This window comes from Osmia lignaria, unplaced genomic scaffold (assembly GCF_051020975.1).
Source record: "Osmia lignaria lignaria isolate PbOS001 unplaced genomic scaffold, iyOsmLign1 scaffold0016, whole genome shotgun sequence".
NCBI classification, from domain to species: domain Eukaryota; kingdom Metazoa; phylum Arthropoda; class Insecta; order Hymenoptera; family Megachilidae; genus Osmia; species Osmia lignaria.
In genome coordinates this window covers 13268917-13292440 of record NW_027478168.1, presented here as the reverse complement: position 1 = coordinate 13292440, position 23524 = coordinate 13268917, and the positions used below count along the sequence as shown (strand labels likewise).

General features: G+C 46.8%; 2 protein-coding genes across 2 annotated transcripts; both read right to left on the bottom strand.

The window, feature by feature from the left end:
• Positions 1-5928: 5928 nt before the first annotated feature.
• LOC117611467 (uncharacterized) lies at positions 5929-8391 on the bottom strand. The gene is made up of 2 exons (XM_076693079.1): positions 7113-8391; positions 5929-6059 (listed from the first exon to the last, which is right to left on the bottom strand). Exons 1-2 carry the CDS (start codon positions 8389-8391, stop codon positions 5929-5931), a joined length of 1410 nt encoding a protein of 469 aa, XP_076549194.1.
• Positions 8392-12691: 4300 nt separating this feature from the next.
• Positions 12692-16901, bottom strand: LOC117611466 (uncharacterized). The gene is made up of 4 exons (XM_034339416.2): positions 16712-16901; positions 15993-16593; positions 14027-15919; positions 12692-13961 (listed from the first exon to the last, which is right to left on the bottom strand). The coding sequence occupies exons 1-4, from the start codon at positions 16899-16901 to the stop codon at positions 12692-12694; spliced, it is 3954 nt and encodes a 1317-aa protein (XP_034195307.2).
• Positions 16902-23524: the final 6623 nt, after the last annotated feature.

Here is a 23524-nt window from a genome sequence, read left to right as displayed (position 1 = left end):
GCGTACAGGATTACCGACTCTACTACTTTGTAGTAGAGCCGTCGGGCAAGATTTCCGGCCCCACCCAGATTGGGCATAAGCCACGCCAGCGTGTTCGCGTATTTTAGGGCTTTGCTACAGGCCGTTTCAACGTGCACCCTGAAACCCCGATTCATTTCCACAATCAGGCCCAAGTATCGGGCAGCACGGGCCGTTTTTATGTCCGCCGCACCACATTTGAAAGTGAGGCCCCCAGCCACCTTCCTACCCGTGAGGAGTATTGCCTCCGTCTTGTGGTGGGCGAGGCTCAGGCCCTCGGCCTCGTACCATCTACTCATATCTTCGATGGTGAGCTCCACCACTCGTATCATCCGATCGAAGTCCTCTTCTATAACCACAATTCCAATATCGTCTGCGTATCCAATGAGGTACACATCCCTTCGCAGACGAAGACGCAGTAAACCATCATATACGAGGTTCCATAAAATAGGTCCTATAACGGACCCTTGAGGGACCCCACCGAATACTTGAAATCTAAGTAAGCCCTCTTTCGAGTCGAACACAATCCAACGTTCTTCTAGATAACTCTGCATGAGTGCGATTAGTGTGTGGGAGAAACCCCTCTCCTCCATGCATCTAATTATGCTCCTCCACCTGACTGTGTTGAAGGCATTCTTAACATCTAACAACACCAACAAGCAGTGTCGACCCTCTTTTCTCGCAGCCTCCCAATGGGATCTAAGCTCCGCCATCGCGTCCAGTGTTGATCTACCCCGGCGGAAACCATACTGGTTATCCGCTAGGTCATTCTTGGCAAGCTCATCTATAATCCTGCGCTTCACCACCTTTTCTAGCAGCTTCGCCAGACAGGGTATAATTGATAGGGGCCGATACGCCCTTTCCCCCTTGTTTTGTGCCTTCCCCTTTGGGAGTAGCACCAGCCTCCCCGTCTTCCATGCAATGGGCCTGTTAGCGTCAGCACGTGTTCAAGGGTTGACACGTGTCAGGGTCAATGCATTTTGGGCTTTGACCTGAGTTTCAAGGATTTCTTAGGATTCTTTAGACTATCGATACCCCGAGCCATATGTCTGTCATCGGACTTAGGCCGGCGGTAGTTGATACTTGAGGTGCGACGAATTCTAAGAGTCGCGGATGTTTTGTTTATGGAACGGCGATAGAGAGTTCGATCGCCGATCCTCGAAGGAACGCGCGTGTGGCCGATGACCCGAAGTCATGGTGCTGCATGGCACGTGTAAAAAGATAAGGGTGTTCTAGAAGGATCTGGCCACAGAGTGGGGAAGATCTTGCATCTTCTGGTAGGAGGACCATGAGGAACGGCATGGCACTTATCCCAGAACCGTGATCGAACACGCCTCGCGAACATTATATCTAACATCAGAAGTGGGATACGTTCAGTTTTACTAAACTCACGTTGACAATGCCGAGTGAACCAGGCACGTCTGTTCCGCCGTCCTTTGATGAACTTTTCCGCCGCTTTATGGAAACGGTCGCGTCCGGTGCGGTATCGACTGTTACGTCCGCGACGAGTAATAAAGCAACCGCGGATGCCATACCAGAGTTCAGCGGTACCGATCTTGGTGAAGACGCGAACCAGTGGTGTGACATCGTCGAAAAAATCACTGATAAACTTCCTATTTCGCAAAGACTAAGTTTGGCCACCCATGCGTTGCATGGTGCTGCCAAAAAGTGGTATAAGGGATGGGAAGGAAATCCAAGAACGTGGACAACGTTCCGCGAGGATTTATGTTCAGTGTTTGTGTCGGAGGACCGATTGTGCGAAAGACTATCATGTGCTGTGAATTACAATAGCGATTCCGCAATTTCATACTCTGAGTACGTTCGAAATAAGCTAAAATACTATGGACAAACGCAAATATCTTTTAAACCGCACGAGTTGATTAGTCTTGTGATAGGCCACGTGACTGACCCTAGTGTGCGCCAATCGCTTATGAATGCACGGTATACAACAACTGCGGATTTGCTCAGTGGCATATCAAACTTTGTAAAAGTGCCGCGAAAAGAAAAGAACAGTGATAGTAAAGGTGCAGTGTATAAGCGTCGTGATCAGATCCTACGAAGACGCTGTTATCAGTGCAATGAGACAGGACACTTACAGCACGACTGCCCGAGGAAACGGAAAGCAGAAAGCTTGCCAAAGGACCCCGTTAAAAGGACCAATGTACCTACATGCACTTTCTGCTCCAAGAGAGGGCATGAGGAGTCCGAATGTTGGTTGAAGCGGAGAACGCCTCGTGAGGACAAGGGTGCCAAAAAGACAAACAGACGTCACGGGGAACTTGAAGCCAACGCCTGCTTTAGATTAGATCACCAATTGACCCCTATCATCTTACAAGATATGGTCGTACGAAGTTGTCTCGTAGATAATGGCGCGACCTGTTCACTTGTCAAGGAACAGGTGGCTAAACGTGCTCATTGTAAGATTGACCCCTACATAACGATCGTAAGAGGGTTATGTGATTCCGCTGTGACCACCGTCGGCCAAACAACCGCTGTGATCCAGACCGAAGAAGTGACCGCTGAACTCGATCTCCTCGTGGTTTCTGAAGACACTATGACCTATGATGTCATAATTGGGAAAAACATTGTGACGCAGGGCATCCAAATTTTAACAAATTCCGAAGGGGAGACGAAATTACAACGGTGTTCGCTGGTCCCGCAAGGAATTCAAGAAGACTCAACACCGCAGTGTTTCACCTGTGATGTCGGCGACGTTGGGGTACGCGGAGAAGTGGAAAAGCTGCTAGACCGATACAACCATATGATTACGTCAGGCAACAAAGTACGATGCGTGAGTACAAGCGAATTAAAAATCAAACTCAAGGAAGACAAGGTAATTAATTATCACCCTTACCGTTTGTCTATTTCTGAGCGCGAAAAGGTACGAGAGATAATTGACGATTTATTAGCGAATAATATAATACGCGAAAGTGCTTCGCCGTTTGCAAGCCCTATAATCCTTGTAAAGAAAAAGAATGGTAAAGACCGCATGTGTGTCGATTTCCGTGCCCTTAATAGAATTACCGTCAAGGATCGGTACCCATTACCTTTGATAGAAGACCAGCTTGATCGTTTGGGCCGGGGAAAATATTACACAATATTAGATATGACATCTGGCTTTTACCAGATTTCTATTGCCGAAGATTCCATAGAAAAGACGGCCTTTGTGACTCCAGATGGTCACTACGAATTTCTACGAATGCCATTTGGGCTGGCCAACGCACCCGCCGTCTTTCAGAGAGCCATAAACACAGCTTTAGGAACTTTACGAAATAAGATAGCTTTAGTGTACATTGACGACGTTCTTATTCCGTCGCGAACAATAGAGGAAGGATTAAAATACCTAGAAATAGTATTGCAAGCACTTGATACCGCGGGGTTCTCTATAAACATCGAGAAATGTAAATTTTTCCAAAAGACGATTGAATATCTGGGTAGGGAAGTCTCTGCTGAGGGTATTAGGCCAGGGAAAGACAAGGTTCGAGCTTTGTTAGAGTCGCCCGTACCATGCAACATAAAACAAGTTAGGCAATTTGTGGGTTTAGCTAGCTATTTCCGAAAGTTTGTTCCTGAATTCGCTGTACGAACGGCATGTATTACTAAGCTGACAAAGAAAAACGAACAATGGCATTGGGCTGAAGAACAAGAGAAGGCACGGCATTACATTCTCGAGAAATTAAGTTCGAATCCTCTGCTCGTAATCTTTAACCCCGAAAGAGAAACGGAATTGCACACGGATGCAAGTGCAATCGGTTATGGGGCCATACTTTTTCAAAAGGTAGACGGTGATTCAAGGGTAGTAGCATATTTTAGCCGACGTACAACACCGGAGGAGTCTCGTTATCACTCCTATGAGTTGGAGACGCTTGCAATTGTAAACGCGCTGAGGCACTTCCGCGTATATCTGTTGGGCATTAAATTCAAAATCATAACGGATTGTAATGCTATAAAAGCTACGAGTACAAAAAAGGATTTGTTACCGCGTGTTGCAAGATGGTGGATCTTTTTGCAAGATTTTAATTTTGAAATAGAATACCGTAAAGGGAAATATGTAGAACACGTGGACTATTTAAGCCGAAATCCGCCTAAAGACTACCGTGTTAACACTATTTGTGAAGGCTCATGGTTAGAAGTCGCTCAGCGAAAAGATGAGGAAACAAAATCTATTATAGAACGTATAGAAACGAACGATACTGTGAGTAGCGATTTCGAAGTTCGACAAGGTATTTTGTGTAGAAAAATACAAAGAGAATCCGGGCAAACAGTATATCGTAGTTTTGTCCCAAAAGGCAGTAGAATCGGTTTATTGCGTTTATACCATGACGAAAATTGTCATGTAGGTCCTGAAAAAACGTACGATCGTATAATGCAGAAATATTGGTTTCCAAAGATGCGCAAGTTTGTAAATAAGTACATTGAACACTGTATTACTTGTATTGTATCGAAACGGCACACAGGTCCGAAGCAAGGACTGTTGCATTCAATTAACAAAAAAGCAATACCCTTTTATATGATACACTGTGATTGTGTAGGACCATTTGAACGGTCGAAAGACGGATACCAACATATTCTAGTCATCGTAGATGCTTTTACAAAATACATATGTGCAACTCGTTCCATTAAAATCATTATCCGGTCCAGAAATGCTACAAGTATTTAAAGAACGCTTAACGTTATTTGGTACACCTAGAGTCGTTGTAATGGATCGAGCAACTAACTTTACATTCAAACCATTGGTTCAATTTATTAAGAAACATGGAATTGACTTGCACTTTATTGCTACAGGAGCACCTCGTGCTAACGGGCAGGCCGAACGGTATGTTTCGACGGTAATAAACTTGCTTACCGCGGAAATAAATAAAATTTCAGAATGGCCGAACAAATTAGCTAAATTAATGATTTCTTTGAATACAACCGTTCAGAAAACAACAGGGTTCTCTCCGTATCGTTTATTGTTTGGCGTAGAGCGAAGCACGGCTACCGCCGATCCTGCCGAAACTGAATTGCCGGATACGAATGATCCAATTGACGTTATTAAAGATAGAGAATTAGCATCAGAAAGGTTGACCGAAAATGCTCAAAAACAGAATATGTAGTAGATTCGATAAGAAGCGCAGAGTAAACGTAGTTTATAAAGAGGGTGATACGGTTTTTGTAAAACCAGCCGATTTAAGACGTGCGAAATTGGAACTTAAGTATGTAGGGCCATTTGTAGTATCCAAAATTTTAGCTAATGACCGATACGAGATAGTTGGAAAAACCGGAAGACCGCAAACGGTGCCCAAGGACCGTCTGAGATTATGGAAAGGCGAGTGGTCAGGTGATACCGATACGAATGAAGGTTTAAATGACGAGAGCGACAGTGGAGATGAGCCGTGTTAGCGGATTATATAATGTGCGGCGTTCTATTGGTCGTATTATTTTTGTATTACTGTTTTACAGGCAATTAAAAGTAACGTACATATAATTTGTCTCTGATTTATTGCTGCTATGCAGTTGAACGGTTATCAACCTGTCCGTCATGTTACAGTATGAATATGTTTGAGAATAACGTATGAAAGACGACAATATCGTGTACAGAATAGAGCAACGTTGTGGATTCGAAGGAGACCTCTATCATGGGTGACAATAAAACCACAGACTTGATATGTTATCCTTCGAAAGACAACGTTTGAACGGTACAAGAATTGCGCGGAATAGAGAACGTTATAATCTCGATGAAACAGTGGATTGTGTGCGGAATAGAGTAACGCTAGGGGTTCGAAGTAAAACTACACTTTGGGTGACATACGGTCACGGACTTGGTGAAGTATTTGAAGGACGGCGTTTGAAAGGTACACAATTCAGGCTAAAGAGGAGACGTTACGGTCTCGAAAAAAAAAAAAAAAAAAATGTTGCAGTTCGAATTTGTTAAGCAAGATACTTGTAAGTATCGTTGCTGTGGAACGCTATGACGTTTGGTGCTGTGTGCACGTCTGATATGGCTGTGTGCCTGTGAATATGCGGTGACACTGATAAGTGTTGTCCGTTGGTGTGGCGTACTTGCGAGTATCGTTACAATATGACATGTTTGGGAGAATTATCTAAATTGGGAATTGTTCTTCCTTTCGTGCTGTGAAAACGAAGGGCCTTGCTACTGGAATTGAAGGTTGTTGGATGAAATACGACTCCAGGGATATCTTGAGTTAAGTGATGGGTAAGGATGCTTCTCGAGAGCGCGAAGCAGGTCAGTTTGGCCGTGTTAGCGTCAGCACGTGTTCAAGGGTTGACACGTGTCAGGGTCAATGCATTTTGGGCTTTGACCTGAGTTTCAAGGATTTCTTAGGATTCTTTAGACTATCGATACCCCGAGCCATATGTCTGTCATCGGACTTAGGCCGGCGGTAGTTGATACTTGAGGTGCGACGAATTCTAAGAGTCGCGGATGTTTTGTTTATGGAACGGCGATAGAGAGTTCGATCGCCGATCCTCGAAGGAACGCGCGTGTGGCCGATGACCCGAAGTCATGGTGCTGCATGGCACGTGTAAAAAGATAAGGGTGTTCTAGAAGGATCTGGCCACAGAGTGGGGAAGATTTTGCATCTTCTGGTAGGAGGACCATGAGGAACGGCATGGCACTTATCCCAGAACCGTGATCGAACACGCCTCGCGAACATTATATCTAACAGGCCAATAGCCCCTCCTGAAGCAGGTGGTGAATATGTGCGCCAGCCACCTGGAGGCTCCCATGGCGATTTTCTTCTTCACCGCTGATGAAATTTTATCCGGACCCGGGGCCTTTTTAGCGGATAACCTCTTTGCCAGTAAATACACTTCACCCGGGGTAACCTTGTCCACCTCGCTCGTTGTTTGTGGGCCCTCGGAGAAGTTCTGCCCTCTCCTATCTCGCTCGATTCCCGATCCAGTTTCGGAACTTGGCGCAGGTAAGTATACCGGTGAGTGCGACTGTGGATGTGTGTGTACGTGTGCAAGTGTATGTATGTATGTATGTGCGTATGAATGTGTAGATACCTCCTCAGCAACTCCTCCTTCCCTATCTCCACCTACTTCTTCCCCTTCTTCTCCAATTTCAGGTAGCCTCCGCCCACTCTCACCCGCAGGTAAGTACGATGAGTCATGTAAGTATCCAACCCCAGCAGTCTCTACTGAATTGATCTCTAACCCTTTATTTACAGGTAATTGCCCGTCGGGTGGTTTCAATATGAACAGCTTTTCCACAACCGCTTCTACTTCCTCAGGACACATCACGTCAGGCTTAGTCGTCTTGCCCTTTAACTTCTTCATAACTGTCTTGTAGGGCCGCCCCCATATGTCCTTATCAATCTCGCTTAACAGTTCCCTCCAGTTGGTTTTCTTCGCCTTATTAACCTCCCTATTCAGGGCCTTCTTAGCTGCTTTATATATTGCATAAGCGGCCTCAGTATCCGCTGTCACGTTCTTAGCCCTTGCCCGGGTATACTTCCTCCTGGCTTTATTAACCTCTTTTCTCTTCACAGCTACGGCGTCATTCCACCAGTAAGCTGGCTTATGGGCCCTCAATGTCGCCCTTCTATAGGTAGTGTAACGATTAACCAGCCTCTCCAAGTCTTCAATAAATTTGTCCACTTCGTGTGTGGTGCCGGTCCTTCCCCTTCTCTCGAGGCTTTCGTCGCCATATTTTTTAATTAACGCCGCAAGGAGCCTTTCCTCGTCGATTTTGCCCTTTCCAAGGTCAAAAAGGTCGTGATCTACCGCGTACACCGAGTCACTCTCCCTAAACGAGTGCCATACATACCTATGGTCAGATCCTGTAAATTCGTCACTTACTTCTGACGATATGTGAGGGCTGAGTGCCAGGTCATTCCCCAGCATGATGTCCACGACGGACCCACCCCCTCTCTCGCATGTAGCACCTCCCACCGCAATCGTTGGGTGGAGACCAAGGCTCGTGGCCAATTGGAACAGGACCTTTCCCCTCCCACACCACCTATCTGCGCCCCACAGCGGGGATTTAGCATTAAAATCCCCTAACATCAGTATTTTAGAGTGCGATGACTGTAAATCCCTCACCAGGGCTTCCAACGCCGAGAACTGTACTTCAACCTCCTGGGGATTTGCATTCGGGGTGGTATAAACGCTTATAATCCCCAGTCCATTAAAGCTAATACCAACGTAGCCAATTCCACAACCAACAATTGTGGTCTGCTTGCACTTGGCCAAGCCTGTATTGGTGATAAATATTGCCGCTCTACCCGTGGTGTCACTAAACCAGTTGTCCGGTATGGTGTACGGCTCAGCCACCACTACCAGATCTGCAATCTTCTCTGTAGCACTAACTAACAGCATGTCGTGTGCTAAACGGCAATGATTTATATTCGCCTGCAGGATTTTCATCTTACGCTCCCCTGCTAAGTCTTAGCGCCTCTTTGTATTTGGGACATCGTACCGAGGCCGCTACATGACCAACTTGCTCAATCGGGAGCCCATCGGCCACACAGAGCCTACACCTTGGGTCTCTGTCACACTCCTTCATTTGGTGCCCCTTTTCTCCACATTTTCTGCAGAGTCCCTCTTCGTCGCCCGTCAGTTTGCAGGCGCTTGCCATGTGTCCAATCGCGTGGCATTTATAGCAACGCAAAAGACGCGGGACCTCCCTAGGCGTAACTGCAGTCCAACCTATCAATATTCTTCTATTGATTAGGCGGCTCATGTCCACAGCCGGACCCTCAATCACTGCAATCTTACTCAATCTAGGGTCCACACGAAACACCTTCACTCTAATTCCTTTAGCCTCGTGGCCCAACTCTTTCTTTAACACCTCAATCACTTCCTCCTTTTCCACCGTGGGGTCGATACCTTCGATCTCCACGTCCATCTTCTTTTGTAGACTAGCTACCTCTACTTCGGAGCCTAACTTACCGTCTAGATCCCGCCTCAGGCCCTCAAGATCCGCCCCCGGGGCAAACTCCAGCAGTATGTTGCCCGCCCTAGTCTGCTTCACGTTCCGTATTCCCTCTGGAACCTTACCTGCGGCTCCCTTCACCTTTTTCAATATTTCAGCGAAGGATTTCTCCTTTCCGAATCGGACTGCAATGGCTTGCGGTTTCACATTTCTCTTTGGTGTGGGTGCCCCTACCCTTCCCCTTTCCGGTCCTGTCCTCTGTGCACCCCTTCTAATAGGAGTATCATCCTTATCCATACCCCCACTTACAGAGAGCTTTCTTCTCCTCCTGCTTCTTATTTCCTTCCATTCATCCCCACTATCGCCAACAGCCTTCTCTTCTCTCTGTCTCGCTGTCTCTCTCCCTTGCACGGTTTCTCTAGGCTCCCCGTCCTCTCTCCCACCGAAGAACCTTGTCCTTTTACCATCCCCTCCTGTGGGGGGAGTAATCTCCTTCCTCTTCTGGTGGTTCACTAGGAGAGGTGGGAAATCACTCCTCATTTCGCAATCCGTTTGAGTTTGTATACTAACTGTTCTCTTCTTTTTTTCAGGTTCCTTGCTGCTGCCGTGATCATCCCCGGACATCGACCACAACTTCGGACCCTGGTAGGTACCCTTTTCCTTTCTCTTTACCGTATGGTCTTTGTGCGCCTCTCTAAGGCCATCCACCGCTTCGATGACCTGGTCAAGACAACCCTTCATGGACTTGTAAGTCCCTTTAAGTATAGGGTCAATTTCTCCCTCTTTCCTCTTTAATATTAGATTATCAAAGACCATATTGTGGTCACTCAGCGCCTTCAGTATCTTCTCGATGGCTTTCAAACTCGCATCTACTTTCTCCTCTAGTGAGGGAGAACCCATTTTGTGCATTTTCGGAGCTATACCAGCTGTTCCACTCATTGTCGACCTCGTGCTGACGTCGCTATCCTCGCCCTCCGCTTCGTCTCCGGTTAAGTCCACGGAGTCGGTCCTTCCAGAGTTCTCACTTCGAACCCTGCACCTGGTCGCACCAGGGGGGGTTCTACTTACACGTGGCTTCTTAAAAAAGGCGCTGGGTACAGCCTGTACCGCTATCTTGGGATTTTTAACCTCGCCAGACGCTGTTGCTAGTACGGGGGCCTGGCGGTCCACCTCCCGTACTGCGCAGTTGCTTGTTAACGACGTGGGGGCGCCTGCGCACACACTGCCCTCCACGCCGGTACTAGGGGGTCCGAATCCCCCTGCACCGTAATTCTTGATCCTTGTACTGTCGTTATCCATTATGTTTTATTTGTAGAATTAGCCTTAGACGTAGCCAGAGTCGTCATAAGTCAAAAACAGTCCAAAACCCCTGTTCAGTATATCCTTCTCAGTTCCAGTATAAATAAGCCAGGTCGTCGCCGAAAACCCCGCAGCACCACGGGGGGAAACCATAACAGTAAGGGTCACTGACATGCCTCAATTAAAGGCCCGAGCATGAAAATGATGGAAAACCCCCAGAAACGTCGTAAATAGCAGTATTACAAATTGTTCTAAACTTGCGCGTACCTCTTATATTTTCCTACTAACATTTGTTTGTACGCTCCAATCTATCACTACCGTCCCAAAACCGTTTTACGTCACTTCGGGGTACTGAGGACCCCATGGGTAATCAAAGACCCCAGCCCCTGCAAGATGACAACCATACACGCAGGGTTCCACAGGACCCCAGCCCCTGCAGGATGGGAATCCTCCCTACTGGGTGCCTCAGGGCCCCTGCCCCTGGCATACCTCAACCCCACGAACAACGGGTTCTCTACCGCCCCACTGGGGTTCCCGGACCCCACGAAAAGTCAAAAATGCTCCAGGAGCCGGCTTTCGAAGTTTCTACGCGCACTCTCCTTCGCGCACGACGTCACAATGACGTCATGGGGTCCTGAGGGCCCCATGGGTCAAAATGACCCTCTGGGTCACCCAGGACCCCGAAAATATATAATTACGAATCTGCAATAAAAAATTTTTGGCGCCATTTATTCGGTCCCTACTGTAGTGGACATATTAACTTTGACCCGCAGTACCACTAGTCAGCGCGCATTCATTACCGCGTCGATGACGTCAAAATTCGCCTTTGCAGGTACACCGAAGTATCTAGTAAAATTCAAGAGGGGTGCCCATGTCTAAAATCTATTTAAAATTTACTTAGTAGCACTAAAAAGTCATAAGTCACAAATATACACGAATCCTAAGACTCACGGCGCTCCCTCTGCCAATTATTATTTAATTGTACCCTAAATAAACAGTCAATATAATTATTTAAAATTTTTTTCCTATGTCCCCGGGCACCGGAATGTCTCGGTACTTTGCTTTCCTTTTCGCTGTTCTCGTCTGCAGGCACTCCTATTGGCTAAGCGAGTGTCTGGCGCACGTGTACTTGATTCTTTCGAGGTGGATTAACGTCACTTCCGTATCCGTCTTCTTCTACGTCGTTGCCGTGTTCCACGTGTTCGTTTCCACGTTTAATGTTACAAATTCGCAGTGTAAGTGTTAAAAAGACTCACCAGTGCCGTTCCTTGTGTAATTAGTTGTGTGTTATAACCTGTGCTTCCCTATTGTGTGTTCCTAGTGCCGTGAATTGTCCAAATGTGTCCACAAGTGTCCGTAAGTGTGTGACATCGCCACGTAGTTCCGCCATATTGCCTACGCATGTCCTTGTAGTTAAAACCCCTCGTTCTCGTGCATTTAACACTCCACAACCGTTATAAATAGTCACAACTGTTAAAAAATTAATCCTTCGTCCTCGTGTCTATGTGCAGTACGCTCCAGGGTAGGAGTGCGGTAGTGTAAAAGTGTGAATGTCTCGTTCGTCCCTGTCACCTGTCACTTATCGTTCATGTAAGACATATCGTCTCAAATCGTTGCATTACCCAGTCATACACTCGAAATTTATATGTACAGTAAACAATAAACACTAATTAAACACTAATTAAACACACTGCGATAATTTTTATTAAGTTCACTCACATTTTTCCCACTTTTACCGCCACAAGAGCCGGAGCGGACCCGGCACACGTCCGCTCACCACGGCCTCCCGCACCGCACACACTCAACCTAACCCTAACCTAACCTAACCCTAACCTAACCTAACCCTAACCCTAACCCTAACCCTAACCCTAACCCTAACCCTAACCTTTTTTTTTTTTTTTTTTAACGAGGTGGGAAAAATGCGTTTATGCAGACCGGGCAAGATGTTATGTGCCCGGTACTGTGGGACTCCCATATGGTCTACCCACTAAAAAACCCACCTCGATTTCCCTTCCATTATGCCCCTAACCATACGAAACTCCGCCCCCGGAACCGCTCTGACCAACGGTCTTCAGCAATACTTCAGGGGCGGGCGGGAGAAACGGGGCTCCACCCACACATGGGCGACTAAGTGCTGTCTACTTTCGAGCTATGCAACACTACGGGCAGGAGGCGCAGCCTACCGACCACGAGGCGTGTTCCCGTCTATAATCCGTTTTCGCCTATAATCATTTGTTGGTGATAAAATAGTCTGGAACGTCGAAAATTAAAACCACATACTGGAGTAACCCGCTTGTCAATCATTAAAATATAAAATCTAGTCGATGGTCAGTAGTTAAAATAGTCACCCTACCCTATTCAATAATTAAAGAATAGGGGCGTACGTCACTAATTAAATAAATAAATAAACATATAAATAAATAGGACGATCACTCTACTGGTGTGTAGAGGGCACCTAGTAGCACAAATAATTGCACATCCTCTATTCTGCCACTATGTGGTCGAACGTGGCCTTCTCCTCTCACGTGCCTCCCTTTCCATATTCCTCTCGTGGGCCTCTTTTTCTCTCATTAAGCCTATAACAAAGCCGATAATCCTGTCCCTTTTCCTGGGTTCTTTCAACGAGTCGATGAAATTTCCAGTGTCCAGTGCCACGCCCACATCTGCGCATAGGGCCGCCCTCTCTGTCCTCCACTTCACGCAATGGAACAGGAAATGATCTGGGTCGTCCACCTCTCCCGGGCAGAACCAGCACTCTGAGCGGTCTTGCTTACCAATTTTTTGTAAATATGTGCCAAAGCACCCGTGGCCCGTGACAACTTGCGTCATATGAAAACTCAACAGCTTCGGTCCCCACCCTATCCATTCCTTAAGGCGGGGAATCAACGCAAAGGACCACCTACCCTTGCTAGACTCCGCCCACCGGCTTTGCCAGGCCTCTAGGGTGGCCTCTCGCTCCTCCTTCTTGATATCCCTCACCCCCTCTATCCTGGCAGGGCCCAATTCCTTACTCCTATAATACACTCTCTCTCTCTCCCTTACCAGGAGGTCTATAGGGATCTGTCCTGTAATAACACACAAGGCATCCGCGGACGTTGTTCTATATGCTTGCGCGACTCTTAATAACGCCGTCCGTTGCGTGCTAATAAGTAATTTACGGTTAACACCCAGTTCCAAACCCGGGGCCCACAATGGTGCCGCGTATAAAATTACCGACTCCACTACTTTATAGTAGAGCCGTCTCGCCATATTCCCAGCCCCTCTCAAGTTTGGCATAAGTTGTGCCAGGATATTGGTGTATTTCAGCGCTTTGTTACAGGCTGTTTCAATGTGAACGCGGTACCCACGGTTCATTTCCAGGATCAAACCTAGATAGCGTGCTGTTCTGCTCGTTCTTATGTCGGAGTCGCCACACCTGAATGTGAGGCCTCCGCACACCTTGCGGCCCGTCAGGAGGATCGCCTCCGTCTTATGGTGGGCGAGCTTAAGTCCCTCTGACTCATACCAGCCGCTCATGTCTCTTATCGTTCTTTCGGCCACGCCCACCATCCTGTCAAAATCATCGTCGATAATGACGATACCTATATCGTCCGCGTATCCTATCAGGTACACGTCCCTCCGAAGTCTAATACGCAATAATCCGTCATAAACCAGATTCCAGAGGATAGGTCCTATAACCGACCCTTGTGGTACTCCTCCGAATACCTGGAACCATAGCGTTTCGTCTCTCGTGTCCAGCATGATCCAGCGATCCTCCAAGTAGCTGCGAATAAACCTAATCAATTCTCTGGAAAAACCTCACGCATGCACCTTATAACACTCTCCCACCTGACCGTGTTAAATGCGTTCTTCACATCCAGCAGAATGAGCAGGCAATGACGTCCCACTCTTCTGGCAGTCTCCCAATGTTTCCTCAGCTTCTTCATCGCATCTAGAGTGGACCTTCCTCTCCTAAAACCAAACTGGTTATCTGCTAGGTCATTTTTGTCGAGCTCAGTTAGGATCCTGCTCTTAACCACTTTCTCTAGCAGCTTCGCCAGGCACGATATAATGGAGAGGGGGCGGTACGCCTTCTCCTCAATACCCTGCGCCTTCGCCTTAGGGAGTAAAACCAACCTCCCCGTCTTCCAGGGGGTGGGCCAATAACCCCTCCTATAACACGTAGTAAATATGTGGGCGAGCCATTTGGACGCGCCCATGGCGAACTTTTTGGCCACCGCTGACGATATTCTATCTGGGCCCGGTGCCTTCTTAGCCGACATCCTCCTCGCTAGTAGGAAAATCTCCGCGGGTCTAATCACATCCGGTCTCTCAACATTCCGATGAAATTCCGGTGGGTCCGGGGGGTCAGACGGCCCACTAGCCCCCACTGAGGTCCTCCCAACTACAGGTAAGTATGTCGGTAAGTATCCTTGGGCACTCCCTGCCCCCATCCCTCTTCCTCTCACCATGTCCGCACCACCATTTACATCAGGTCCCTGCGCGCTATCATCCTCTGATAGGTAAGTATCCCCGATCTCCTCTTCGTTCACTACATTAATGTCTATACTTCTTTCAGGTGGCCGTGCTACAGGGGGTTTCAACATGAACAAATTCTTCACTACCGTCTCCACCTCACCCGGGCTCATAACGTCAGGCTTGTTCGTCTTCCCCTTTAACCGTTTCATCACTATCTTGTACGGTCTCCCCCATATGTCACCATCGACTTCGTTTAGTAACTCCCTCCAGTTTACTTTCTTAGCCTTTTTTACTTCCCTATCCATGTCTTTTCTAGCCTTCTTGTAATCCTCATGTTTAGTTGCTATGTCCAGTTCATTGCCCTTTGCCCTTGCCCGGGTATATTTCCTCCGGCTTTTATTAACCAGCCTTCTCATTTCAGCGATGGACTCTGTCCACCAATAAGCCGGTTTGCGGTCACTCTGAACCGCCCTACTGTAATAAGTGTGCTTATTGACGGCCTTCTCGAGCTCTTCGATGAACTTATCCACCTCATTTGTGGTACCTGTCCTTCCCAGTTTCCCAAAATTTTCGTCACCGTATCTCTTGAGAAGGCTGGCAAGGAGCCTATCCTCAACTATCCTACCCTTCCCCAGGTTAAAGGGGTCCTGATCTCGCGGCAGCCCCGTACCGTCACCCCTAAACTCGTGCAGGATATACCTGTGGTCAGAAGCCGTAAATTCATCAAGGACCATCGATGCATCATGGGTGCTCAGCGCCTGTTCACTACCAAGAAGGAAATCAATTACCGACCCCCCTCCCCTCTCACAGGTCACGCCCCCTTCGGCTATTACGGGGCGTAGCCCAAGGCTCGACGCCAGTTGGTATAAAACCCTGCCCCTCCCACACCAATCTGCCGCACCCCAGAGCGGGGACTTAGCATTGAAGTCCCCCATTACTACAATCCTGTGATGGGACGCACTCAATTGTTTGACCAATAGCTCCAGCCCCGAGAACACATTCTCCACCTCCTGACGGCTAGCATTAGGGGACACATAAACACTGACGATTTCCACGTCGTTGTAGCTAATTGCCACATAGCCGTTACCACTGCCAAATATCGACGTCTGTCTGCATTTTTCTAGCCCTTCACCAGTGATGTATATCGCCGCTCTGCCCGTAGTGTCGCTAAACCAGCTCTCAGGTACGGTGTAGGGTTCGGAAACCGCTACGACGTCCACCCTTCGCTCCGCTGCTCCGACCAACAACAGGTCGTGCGCCAATCTGCAGTGGTTTAGGTTCACCTGCAGTATCCTCATATTACCCTCGCCTGCTTTGCCTTAGCGCCTCTTTATACCTCGGGCACCGGACCGAGGCCGCTACGTGTCCCGCTTGGTCCGGTGGGAGACCATCTGCCACACAAAGCCTACACCTTGTCTCATTTTTGCAGTCCCTCATCTGGTGCCCTCTGTCTCCGCACTTTCTGCAGAAGCCATCTCTATCGCCCGTTACATTGCAGGCACTCGCAACATGGCCAATAGCGTGGCACTTATAACAGCGCAGCAGCCGTGGAATCTCGCGTGCCGTGACAACAGTCCAGCCAATCAAAATTCTCCTTCCGTTCAGGAGTCGACTCATATCGGCAGCAGGGCCCTCAATCACGGCCACTCTGCTTAGCCTGGGATCGGTGCGGAAGACCTTCACCCTGACCCCCCTGGCTTCATGTCCCAGCTCGCTTTTTATCGCCTCATACACCTCTTCCTTCTCAACCGATGGATCTATACCTCTTATCTCTATGTCCATCATTTTCTGGAGCCTAGTGACCTCGACTTCCGGGCCCAAATTCCCATCCAAATTCCTTCTGAGTCCCTCCAAGTCCGCTCCTTGATCAAACTCTATGAGCAGGTTACCTGCCCTGGTCTGCTTCACATTTCGGACTCCCTCCGGGATCTTACCCGCTGCACAAGGGTTAAGGAACCCTTTTGAGGACATCCGCAAAAGATATCTCCTTCCCGAAACGGACCGCTAATGCCTGCGGCTTAAAATTCCTCCTCAGGGTAGTCTTCTCCGCGCTACCCCTTCCCTTGTTTGGTCTGGGGGTTCCCCTCTTGTTGGGAGTGGTCCCCACCCCATCCTCCTCCTCCAAGTTGCTCCGCCTTCTCCTCCTCCTGACTTCCGACCAACCCGGCTCCTTAAAGGCTCCTTCCCTCTCCTGTTCTGTCGTCTGTTCTCCATTCCCATCATTTCCCACATTCTGGGTCTCCATCAGTCCATAATTACCCTGGAATCTTGTCCTCTTTCCCTGCTTGTTTATAGGGGGGGGGTGGTCTCCTTCCTCTTCTGCTGCTTTCCAGCCGGGAGAGGAGGGAAATCACTCCTCAAATCGATGTCTGTCTGTATACTAATGCTCTTCATTTTCTTTTCTTTTGCAGGTCCACCATCCGTAGACGAGTCTGTAACCTCCATCATCGCCGGCTTCAAGTGGGTACCCTTGCTTTTCTTCGCAGCTGTATGATCGGTATGTACTTTTCTCAGGTCCCCTACCGTGTCCATTACCTCCTGTATGTGGCCCTTCATAGATACGTACGTACTTCTTAGTATAAAATCCACCTCCTTATCTCCCTTCAATATCAGGTTATCGAACACCGTGTTGTGGTCGTTAATCACACTCAACAGCTTCTCCATGGCCGCTAATCCAGCGTCCACCTTCTCCTCTAGCGTGAGGCTGGTCCTCCTTTGTTGCGAGGGGGTAGGGGTTCCCCCTCTCCTTCCCCCTCTCACACTCTTCTTACTCGTTTCGCTTTCACTTTCCGCCTCGTCTCCCATTAAATCAATCGACTCAAGTCTCCGAGTTGTCGCTCTCGAGACATTACTCTTGGAGCCGCTGGGTGGGGTCCTACTCAACTTCGGTCTCCTCGCAAAACCGCGACTTGTCACCAAGTCTCCCGGGTTCAACGCCGGGACTTCGCCAGTAACCTTTACTGGTACGGGGGCCTGGCGGTCTGCCACCCGTACTGTGTAGTTGCCGGTTAACGACGCGGGGGGGCCTACACACCCACCACCCTCCGCGCCGGTACTGGGGGATCCACCCCCTGCACCGTAAACGATCTTCCTTTTATCCGTGTTATCCATATTAATTTAAATAGAATAGTCCATTAGCGTAGCCACGTCGTTATAAATATAGGCCGTCCTAACCTCAATCCATACCCAAAATCGTAAACCATAAAGTAAAGCCTAGTGGTCACCATCGAAATCGTAACAAAGTCATTTGACACCATTACGCCATCATTGCCAGGTCCTATACCAGAAACACTCTCCAGGGCTTCAGCACGTAGCCACGGATTGGGCTTATTCATGCGTACTCGTACCCTCGCATGCTCATACTCTCCCCCCCCCGCAGCACTCCACGGTAGGCGTCATAACATTAAAATGGTCTTTGTCAGTCTCGTAACACCATAGATAAAACAATACGTCGTAGGGATCCAAAAACCCATAATAAGTCCCGTCAGGTTGTCAGAACGTCCAATAAAAGCCGTTGGCTGGTCTTGATACCTCGTACCTGTGTGATGTTTCCTATGTGTATATTACGTGCGATGTGCCCCCCGTAGCATCCTGGTGGATCATTTAAAATACTCGTGTGCCGTCTCGACACGTGGCCCCGCCATATTGTTCACCTCGTGTCCACACCTGTTTTCTTCGTTTTTAGTGCCAATATCCCTCTATTTCCGTGGTTGTTATAACAAAATTCACTCGCGTGTCACTTCCCAAGATGTTTTTTCAAAAATCCCCCCATTCCGATAGGGTACAGTGCTGTTTGGGGGTACTGGTGGTGTTCACCTGTCACTTTCGCGTATCAAAATCTTAAAACGGCTATAACTCCCTTACCCTTGGTCCGATTTTTCAAAATTCATAGTTTAAATAACCACTGCCATTGACACAACAACTTGCGCTCACGAAATAATTTTTTCCTCAAATTTTTACCACTAATATACCGCAAATTGCCGGAGCGGACCCGGCACACGTCCGCTCACTACGCCGCCCGCACTGTAACCCTAACCCTAACCTAACCCTAACCTAACCTAACCTAACCCTAACCTAACCTTTTTTTCTTTTTTTTTTTTGTTTTGATAGAAGAGGAAAATGCTTTTACGCACGCGCAGGTTATCCCCTTGTCGCACTATTCGGCTAGAGGGGGCCCGGGCAGTGTGGGATTCATATCCCCTGAAGGGGGGCCTGGCTCCCGTTGGTAAGGGCAAACCCAAAGAGGCAACCCAGAAGGGGCAACCTGATAGCCCAACCCTAAAGGGTGGGCACAAATGATAGCGGTCACAGCCCGGAAGGGGCGACCCTGCGGCGCCCAGAAGGGGCATCCGCGGCCTGATATACTACCCACTAAAAACCTCTCTCCTGACGTAGGCCGCCGGTACCCTTTCATCCGTTGAGGATATCCCAGTTGTACCGGCGATAGCCGCGACGGCGCTTTAGCTCCCAAGCTTTCATGTTCGCTTTCGTCTACCCTCAATCCGCTATGCGCTAGGCAACCACAGGGGATTGAGGAGCCACGCCGTAACACCTCCGATCAAGCGGTAGGATATTTTAACCTGCACGATTTATGCGCAGGATTTTTCTTCGGCCACGACCAGGAACCGGAGGACTTTCCCACTCATCGGGTGATCGCGCCCCTACTTCACCTGCCTGCCATTAGCGAGGCCAGGACTCTCTCTTCGGCCACGACCAGGAACCGGAGCTCCTGCTCACGGGTGATCGCGCCCCTACTTCACCTGCCTGCCATTAGCGAGGCCAGGAAACTCTCTCTTCGGCCACGATCAGGAACCGGAGGACTTTCCCACTCATCGGGTGATCGCGCCCCTACTTCACCTGCCTGCCATTAGCGAGGCCAGGAAACTTTTTCTTCGGCCACGATCAGGAACCGGAGGACTTTCCCACTCATCGGGTGATCGCGCCATGACTTCCGCCTGCTTGCAATGCGAAGACAGGGCTTCTTCTTCGGCCACGACCAGGAACCGGAGCTCCTGCTCAACGGGTGATCGCGCCATGTGTTCCGCCTGGCATATATGAGCACAGGGCTTCTTCTTCGGCCACGGTCAGGAACCGGGAAATCCTTTCCCCGGTTGACCGCGCCATGTCTTGGTACGCTGCAACCCTCGATGACTTGTCCCATACATACTCCAGACACACACACACCACTCCCAAAAAGCATAGCATCGAATGTCCGAACAACCCAAGCAAGTAAAGGAGGCATGCAGAATACCCATGAAGAAAATAGGCACATAGAGTAGCCGTTCCCTACCCAGGTGTAGAACGAAAATGTAAGAAACAGACTCAGACTCCAATCCTATCGCATGAGTAAGATAATGTAGAAGTAAAAATTGCTGTTGGCAAGAGTGGTAAAACAGGCAGCTGTAGCAGAGAGAGTAGAAAAGAAAGAAAAGTTAGTTAGGGAAGTATAATAGTAAATATTAGCACACACAATCAACACCCAAACTAAATTAACCACACAAGACTGCGTTGAGCTCTGCTGCATTGAGTAATAACTAAATAAATAAGCAATGAAGTAAACCGATAATCAAGCAAAAGTGTCAAAAGGAAAAAGGAGTATTCCATTAGGGCGCCTTGAGCAATAACAATTCTTATCAAAGTATAAACAAACATTGCTGCGCTCACTTACTTTATTAACAACTGAGCCATATCAAAATGGGTAGAAGAAAGTGCAAAATTATACATACAGTATTGTCAAAGCCGAACTAAGTAGATGTAAATTTATAATATATAATTTGTATATGGATTAATATAGTCAAGACACAGCATAATAGTGACACCTAAGTCATCTCATAACACAATGCAACAGAAAACGCAGGATCAAACTGTCCTTAAAATATATATGAAGGTAACGCAGCACAATGAAACGTACATAATATATGCATTCAAACAACCAATCCATATAAACCAAACTGTACCAAATTCTAATAGATTCTAGTGAATTCCATTGAATCCATTATGTTCAGCATGCAATAAGGCCAATTAAACTACACTAAGGCATATAGACACATGTCATCACATAATAATGTAAATATGTAAATACGGCAGGTACGGTGAAATAAAACAAGCACTTGTCAAGTCGTTTAATTAATTTAACCTAATTTATTCAATATACCATATCCACCGCTAATCACCCCATTCATTTATTCACTCAATTATAATAATATAATGGAATAGAAGATAGGGAGTTATATAATACAATACAATACAGTTTACAGTGTAGCACAAAATACTGACTAAGTATAACCTAATGTAACTGAAATAACTTAAATAACTGAATATAATCCAAGATCTGATATAATAATATAGTAATATAACATATTCAATACTTTATTCAATACATAGATTGAATTGAACGGAGATAGAAGGTAATTGAATGTAATAAACATGAATATAAATATGACCATAATATAAAATAAATAATATAATATAATATATTATAATTTGCACAAAACGGAGTAAATAGCACCACTTTGAAACACATACACTGCAATGGAACACAATGCATCACGGTGGAGCGCGCATTTTCACCACAATCACCTTTGCACCAATTAAATTTTGATTTAAACTTAAATAGCAGAATTAAATAATTAATTTAGTTAACACTTCACATCACAGATCACGGACGAGTACATAATGCACAAATTTGCACAATGCCCGGAGAAGAGAAGAGTAAACACGCGGCACCGAAAACTATGTTACCTAAGACTGAAAACCGGGCCGAGTAAAAGAGCGAGAGCGAGACCATAAAGCATAAAACATATAGAGATAGAACCTAGTGTTCATAAAATTCCCTAGTTCACTCCATAATGGTTATCAACCGTCAATTATCCATTGTTGCGTGTGTATTTAGTGTTCTAGGGATTTTCTTTATAAAAGGCCGAACGTGGGTAAGGTGCCCGTGAAGCGCTGAAGCGCTTTGCTCGTGGCGCGGCGTTTAATAAAATGAAAACACTTTGCGTTTTAAAGATATTTTTTGATAATAACTTTATTATTTCCTTTTCAAAATTTATATCCAGACGGGTTGAAGCTTTGAATCGTTCTGAGCTTGGCGGTGAAGATCTTCGATCGATGTTGGCTGCCATCCCCTCCTCGCTGGATCCTGAATCCTCCCTCAGGATCATCCCTGGCCCAATGGTGGAGGAGTCCATCCTTGTCCGGAGGCGGTCCCTCTCCCTGGCTTCGGTCCACCCTCAGGCGAGTGGAAGATGGTGGTGCTCCGCCAAGATTCGAGAACGATTCCATGCACACGTGCTAAGAGAAAGCGTGGGATCCAGAGAGAACGAAAGATAAAAAGGTCTCGCGCTAGCGAGCCAAGGCAACCCTTAAGAAAATTTACGACCCTCTGTAAATAAGCAGGATGTCGAAGTGACTTCGACAGTTTCAAGAATCAACATGATTTTCGTTAAGAGTAATGAATTAGATACGGCCCGCGGTATATTAGTTTCTTAGAAACTTCAAGTGTGACAGTCTTATTTCTCTGGTTTTCCAACTCTCTCCCAGCACGACCACCCGCGCTGAACGATTTACAATGTCCTTTCCTTTGTTTGTTTATTACTTTGAATTTTGGCTCCTAATTTATGAGCATTGATATAACATAATGCAGACATGCTGCAACCATACTCTTATGGCATCGTCGCCATATTACATTTCATTCAATGCTTGTGATTACAAGCTTCCAGCTAGATTCACACGATATTGCACACATACATACAGGCGAGGTTCGCAACACCTCCCCCCTTATACAAAAGGTGTTTCCAATGGGAACAACTTTCCTTAAAGTGTTTACGCTATCCTAAATTACATTATGTACTCGTACGGAACTTCACGTTTCCACACCCTTCTATATAAGTGATTCCTCTAGTGAAGCATTTCTAACGTCGCATTAGTCATATAATAATACGTTGTAGATATTATAAATTCTTAAGATACATAACTTAAACCCTAAATTAAGAATAGGTAATAATTTTCTTTTTGTTTGTTTTTTTTTTTTTTTGTTGTTTTTTTTTGTTTTGTTTTTTCTTAAATCTATGAAAGAGATATAATATATTGCAAGCGATCTCTTAAGGAGAATCTAGTCTTATACAAGCTAACTTAAGTTTATTGGTGTGGACTATCTTAAATTTATTTACTCCTATTTCTATTTCGACATTTAGGTCGTTACATATTCTAGTGACCTTGAATGGTCCTACCCAGGTGCAATCAAATTTCGAGGTTTTAGGTTCTTTAAGTAGGTACACATTGTCACCTACAACGAATCTGCGAGGGTTTGTATTTTTATCATATAATAACTTGCTCTTTTGTTTTGCCCTCTCCAGGCTTACTGCTGCTGTAGATTGAGTTTTTGTAATTCTGGAGAATAAATCATCCAAATAACCTATGAAAGTACGTGGTGGTTCCTGCTTAGAAAATTCAGATGGAATGGTGGCTTTCACGCCAAACACCAGTTCGTGTGGGGTGAACCCAGTGGCTTCATGTACTGAGGTATTATAGGAGAATATGCCAAATCTAATCCATTCGTCCCAATCATTTTTATTGCAAAAATGTTTTAGATAATCTATAAAAACACGGTGTGCCCGTTCCAATGAGCCTAACGACTGTGGATGAAACGCTGTGGAGGTTATTTTCTGTATTTTGAATATTTTGCAGAAATTATTCATTATTTTACTTACAAAATTGGTTCCCTGGTCTGTATGAATTGCGCGAGGGCAACCAAACCGGCTGATAAATTGTTCGGCAAGAGCTATTGCTACAGATACAGAATCAATATTAGAAAGCGGAATGGCGTCTGAGTATTTTGTAAGGTTGTCCTGGAGGGTAAGCAAGTAG

Bases quoted from the DNA above. Each gene is read 5' to 3' on its own strand.
- LOC117611467 (XM_076693079.1), bottom strand. From the start codon at position 8,391: ATGAAAATCCTGCAGGCGAATATAAATCATTGCCGTTTAGCACACGAC. The intron at 6,060-7,112 runs GTGAGAGTGGGC...GATACTCGCAAG, and splicing joins CTCATCGTACTTACCTGCGG to TACGCCACACCAACGGACAA.
- LOC117611466 (XM_034339416.2), bottom strand. From the start codon at position 16,901: ATGGAGACCCAGAATGTGGGAAATGATGGGAATGGAGAACAGACGACA. The intron at 16,594-16,711 runs GTAGCGCGGAGA...ACCCTTGTGCAG, and splicing joins CAGACCAAACAAGGGAAGGG to CGGGTAAGATCCCGGAGGGA. The intron at 15,920-15,992 runs GTATAAAGAGGC...AAACCACTGCAG, and splicing joins GCCTCGGTCCGGTGCCCGAG to ATTGGCGCACGACCTGTTGT.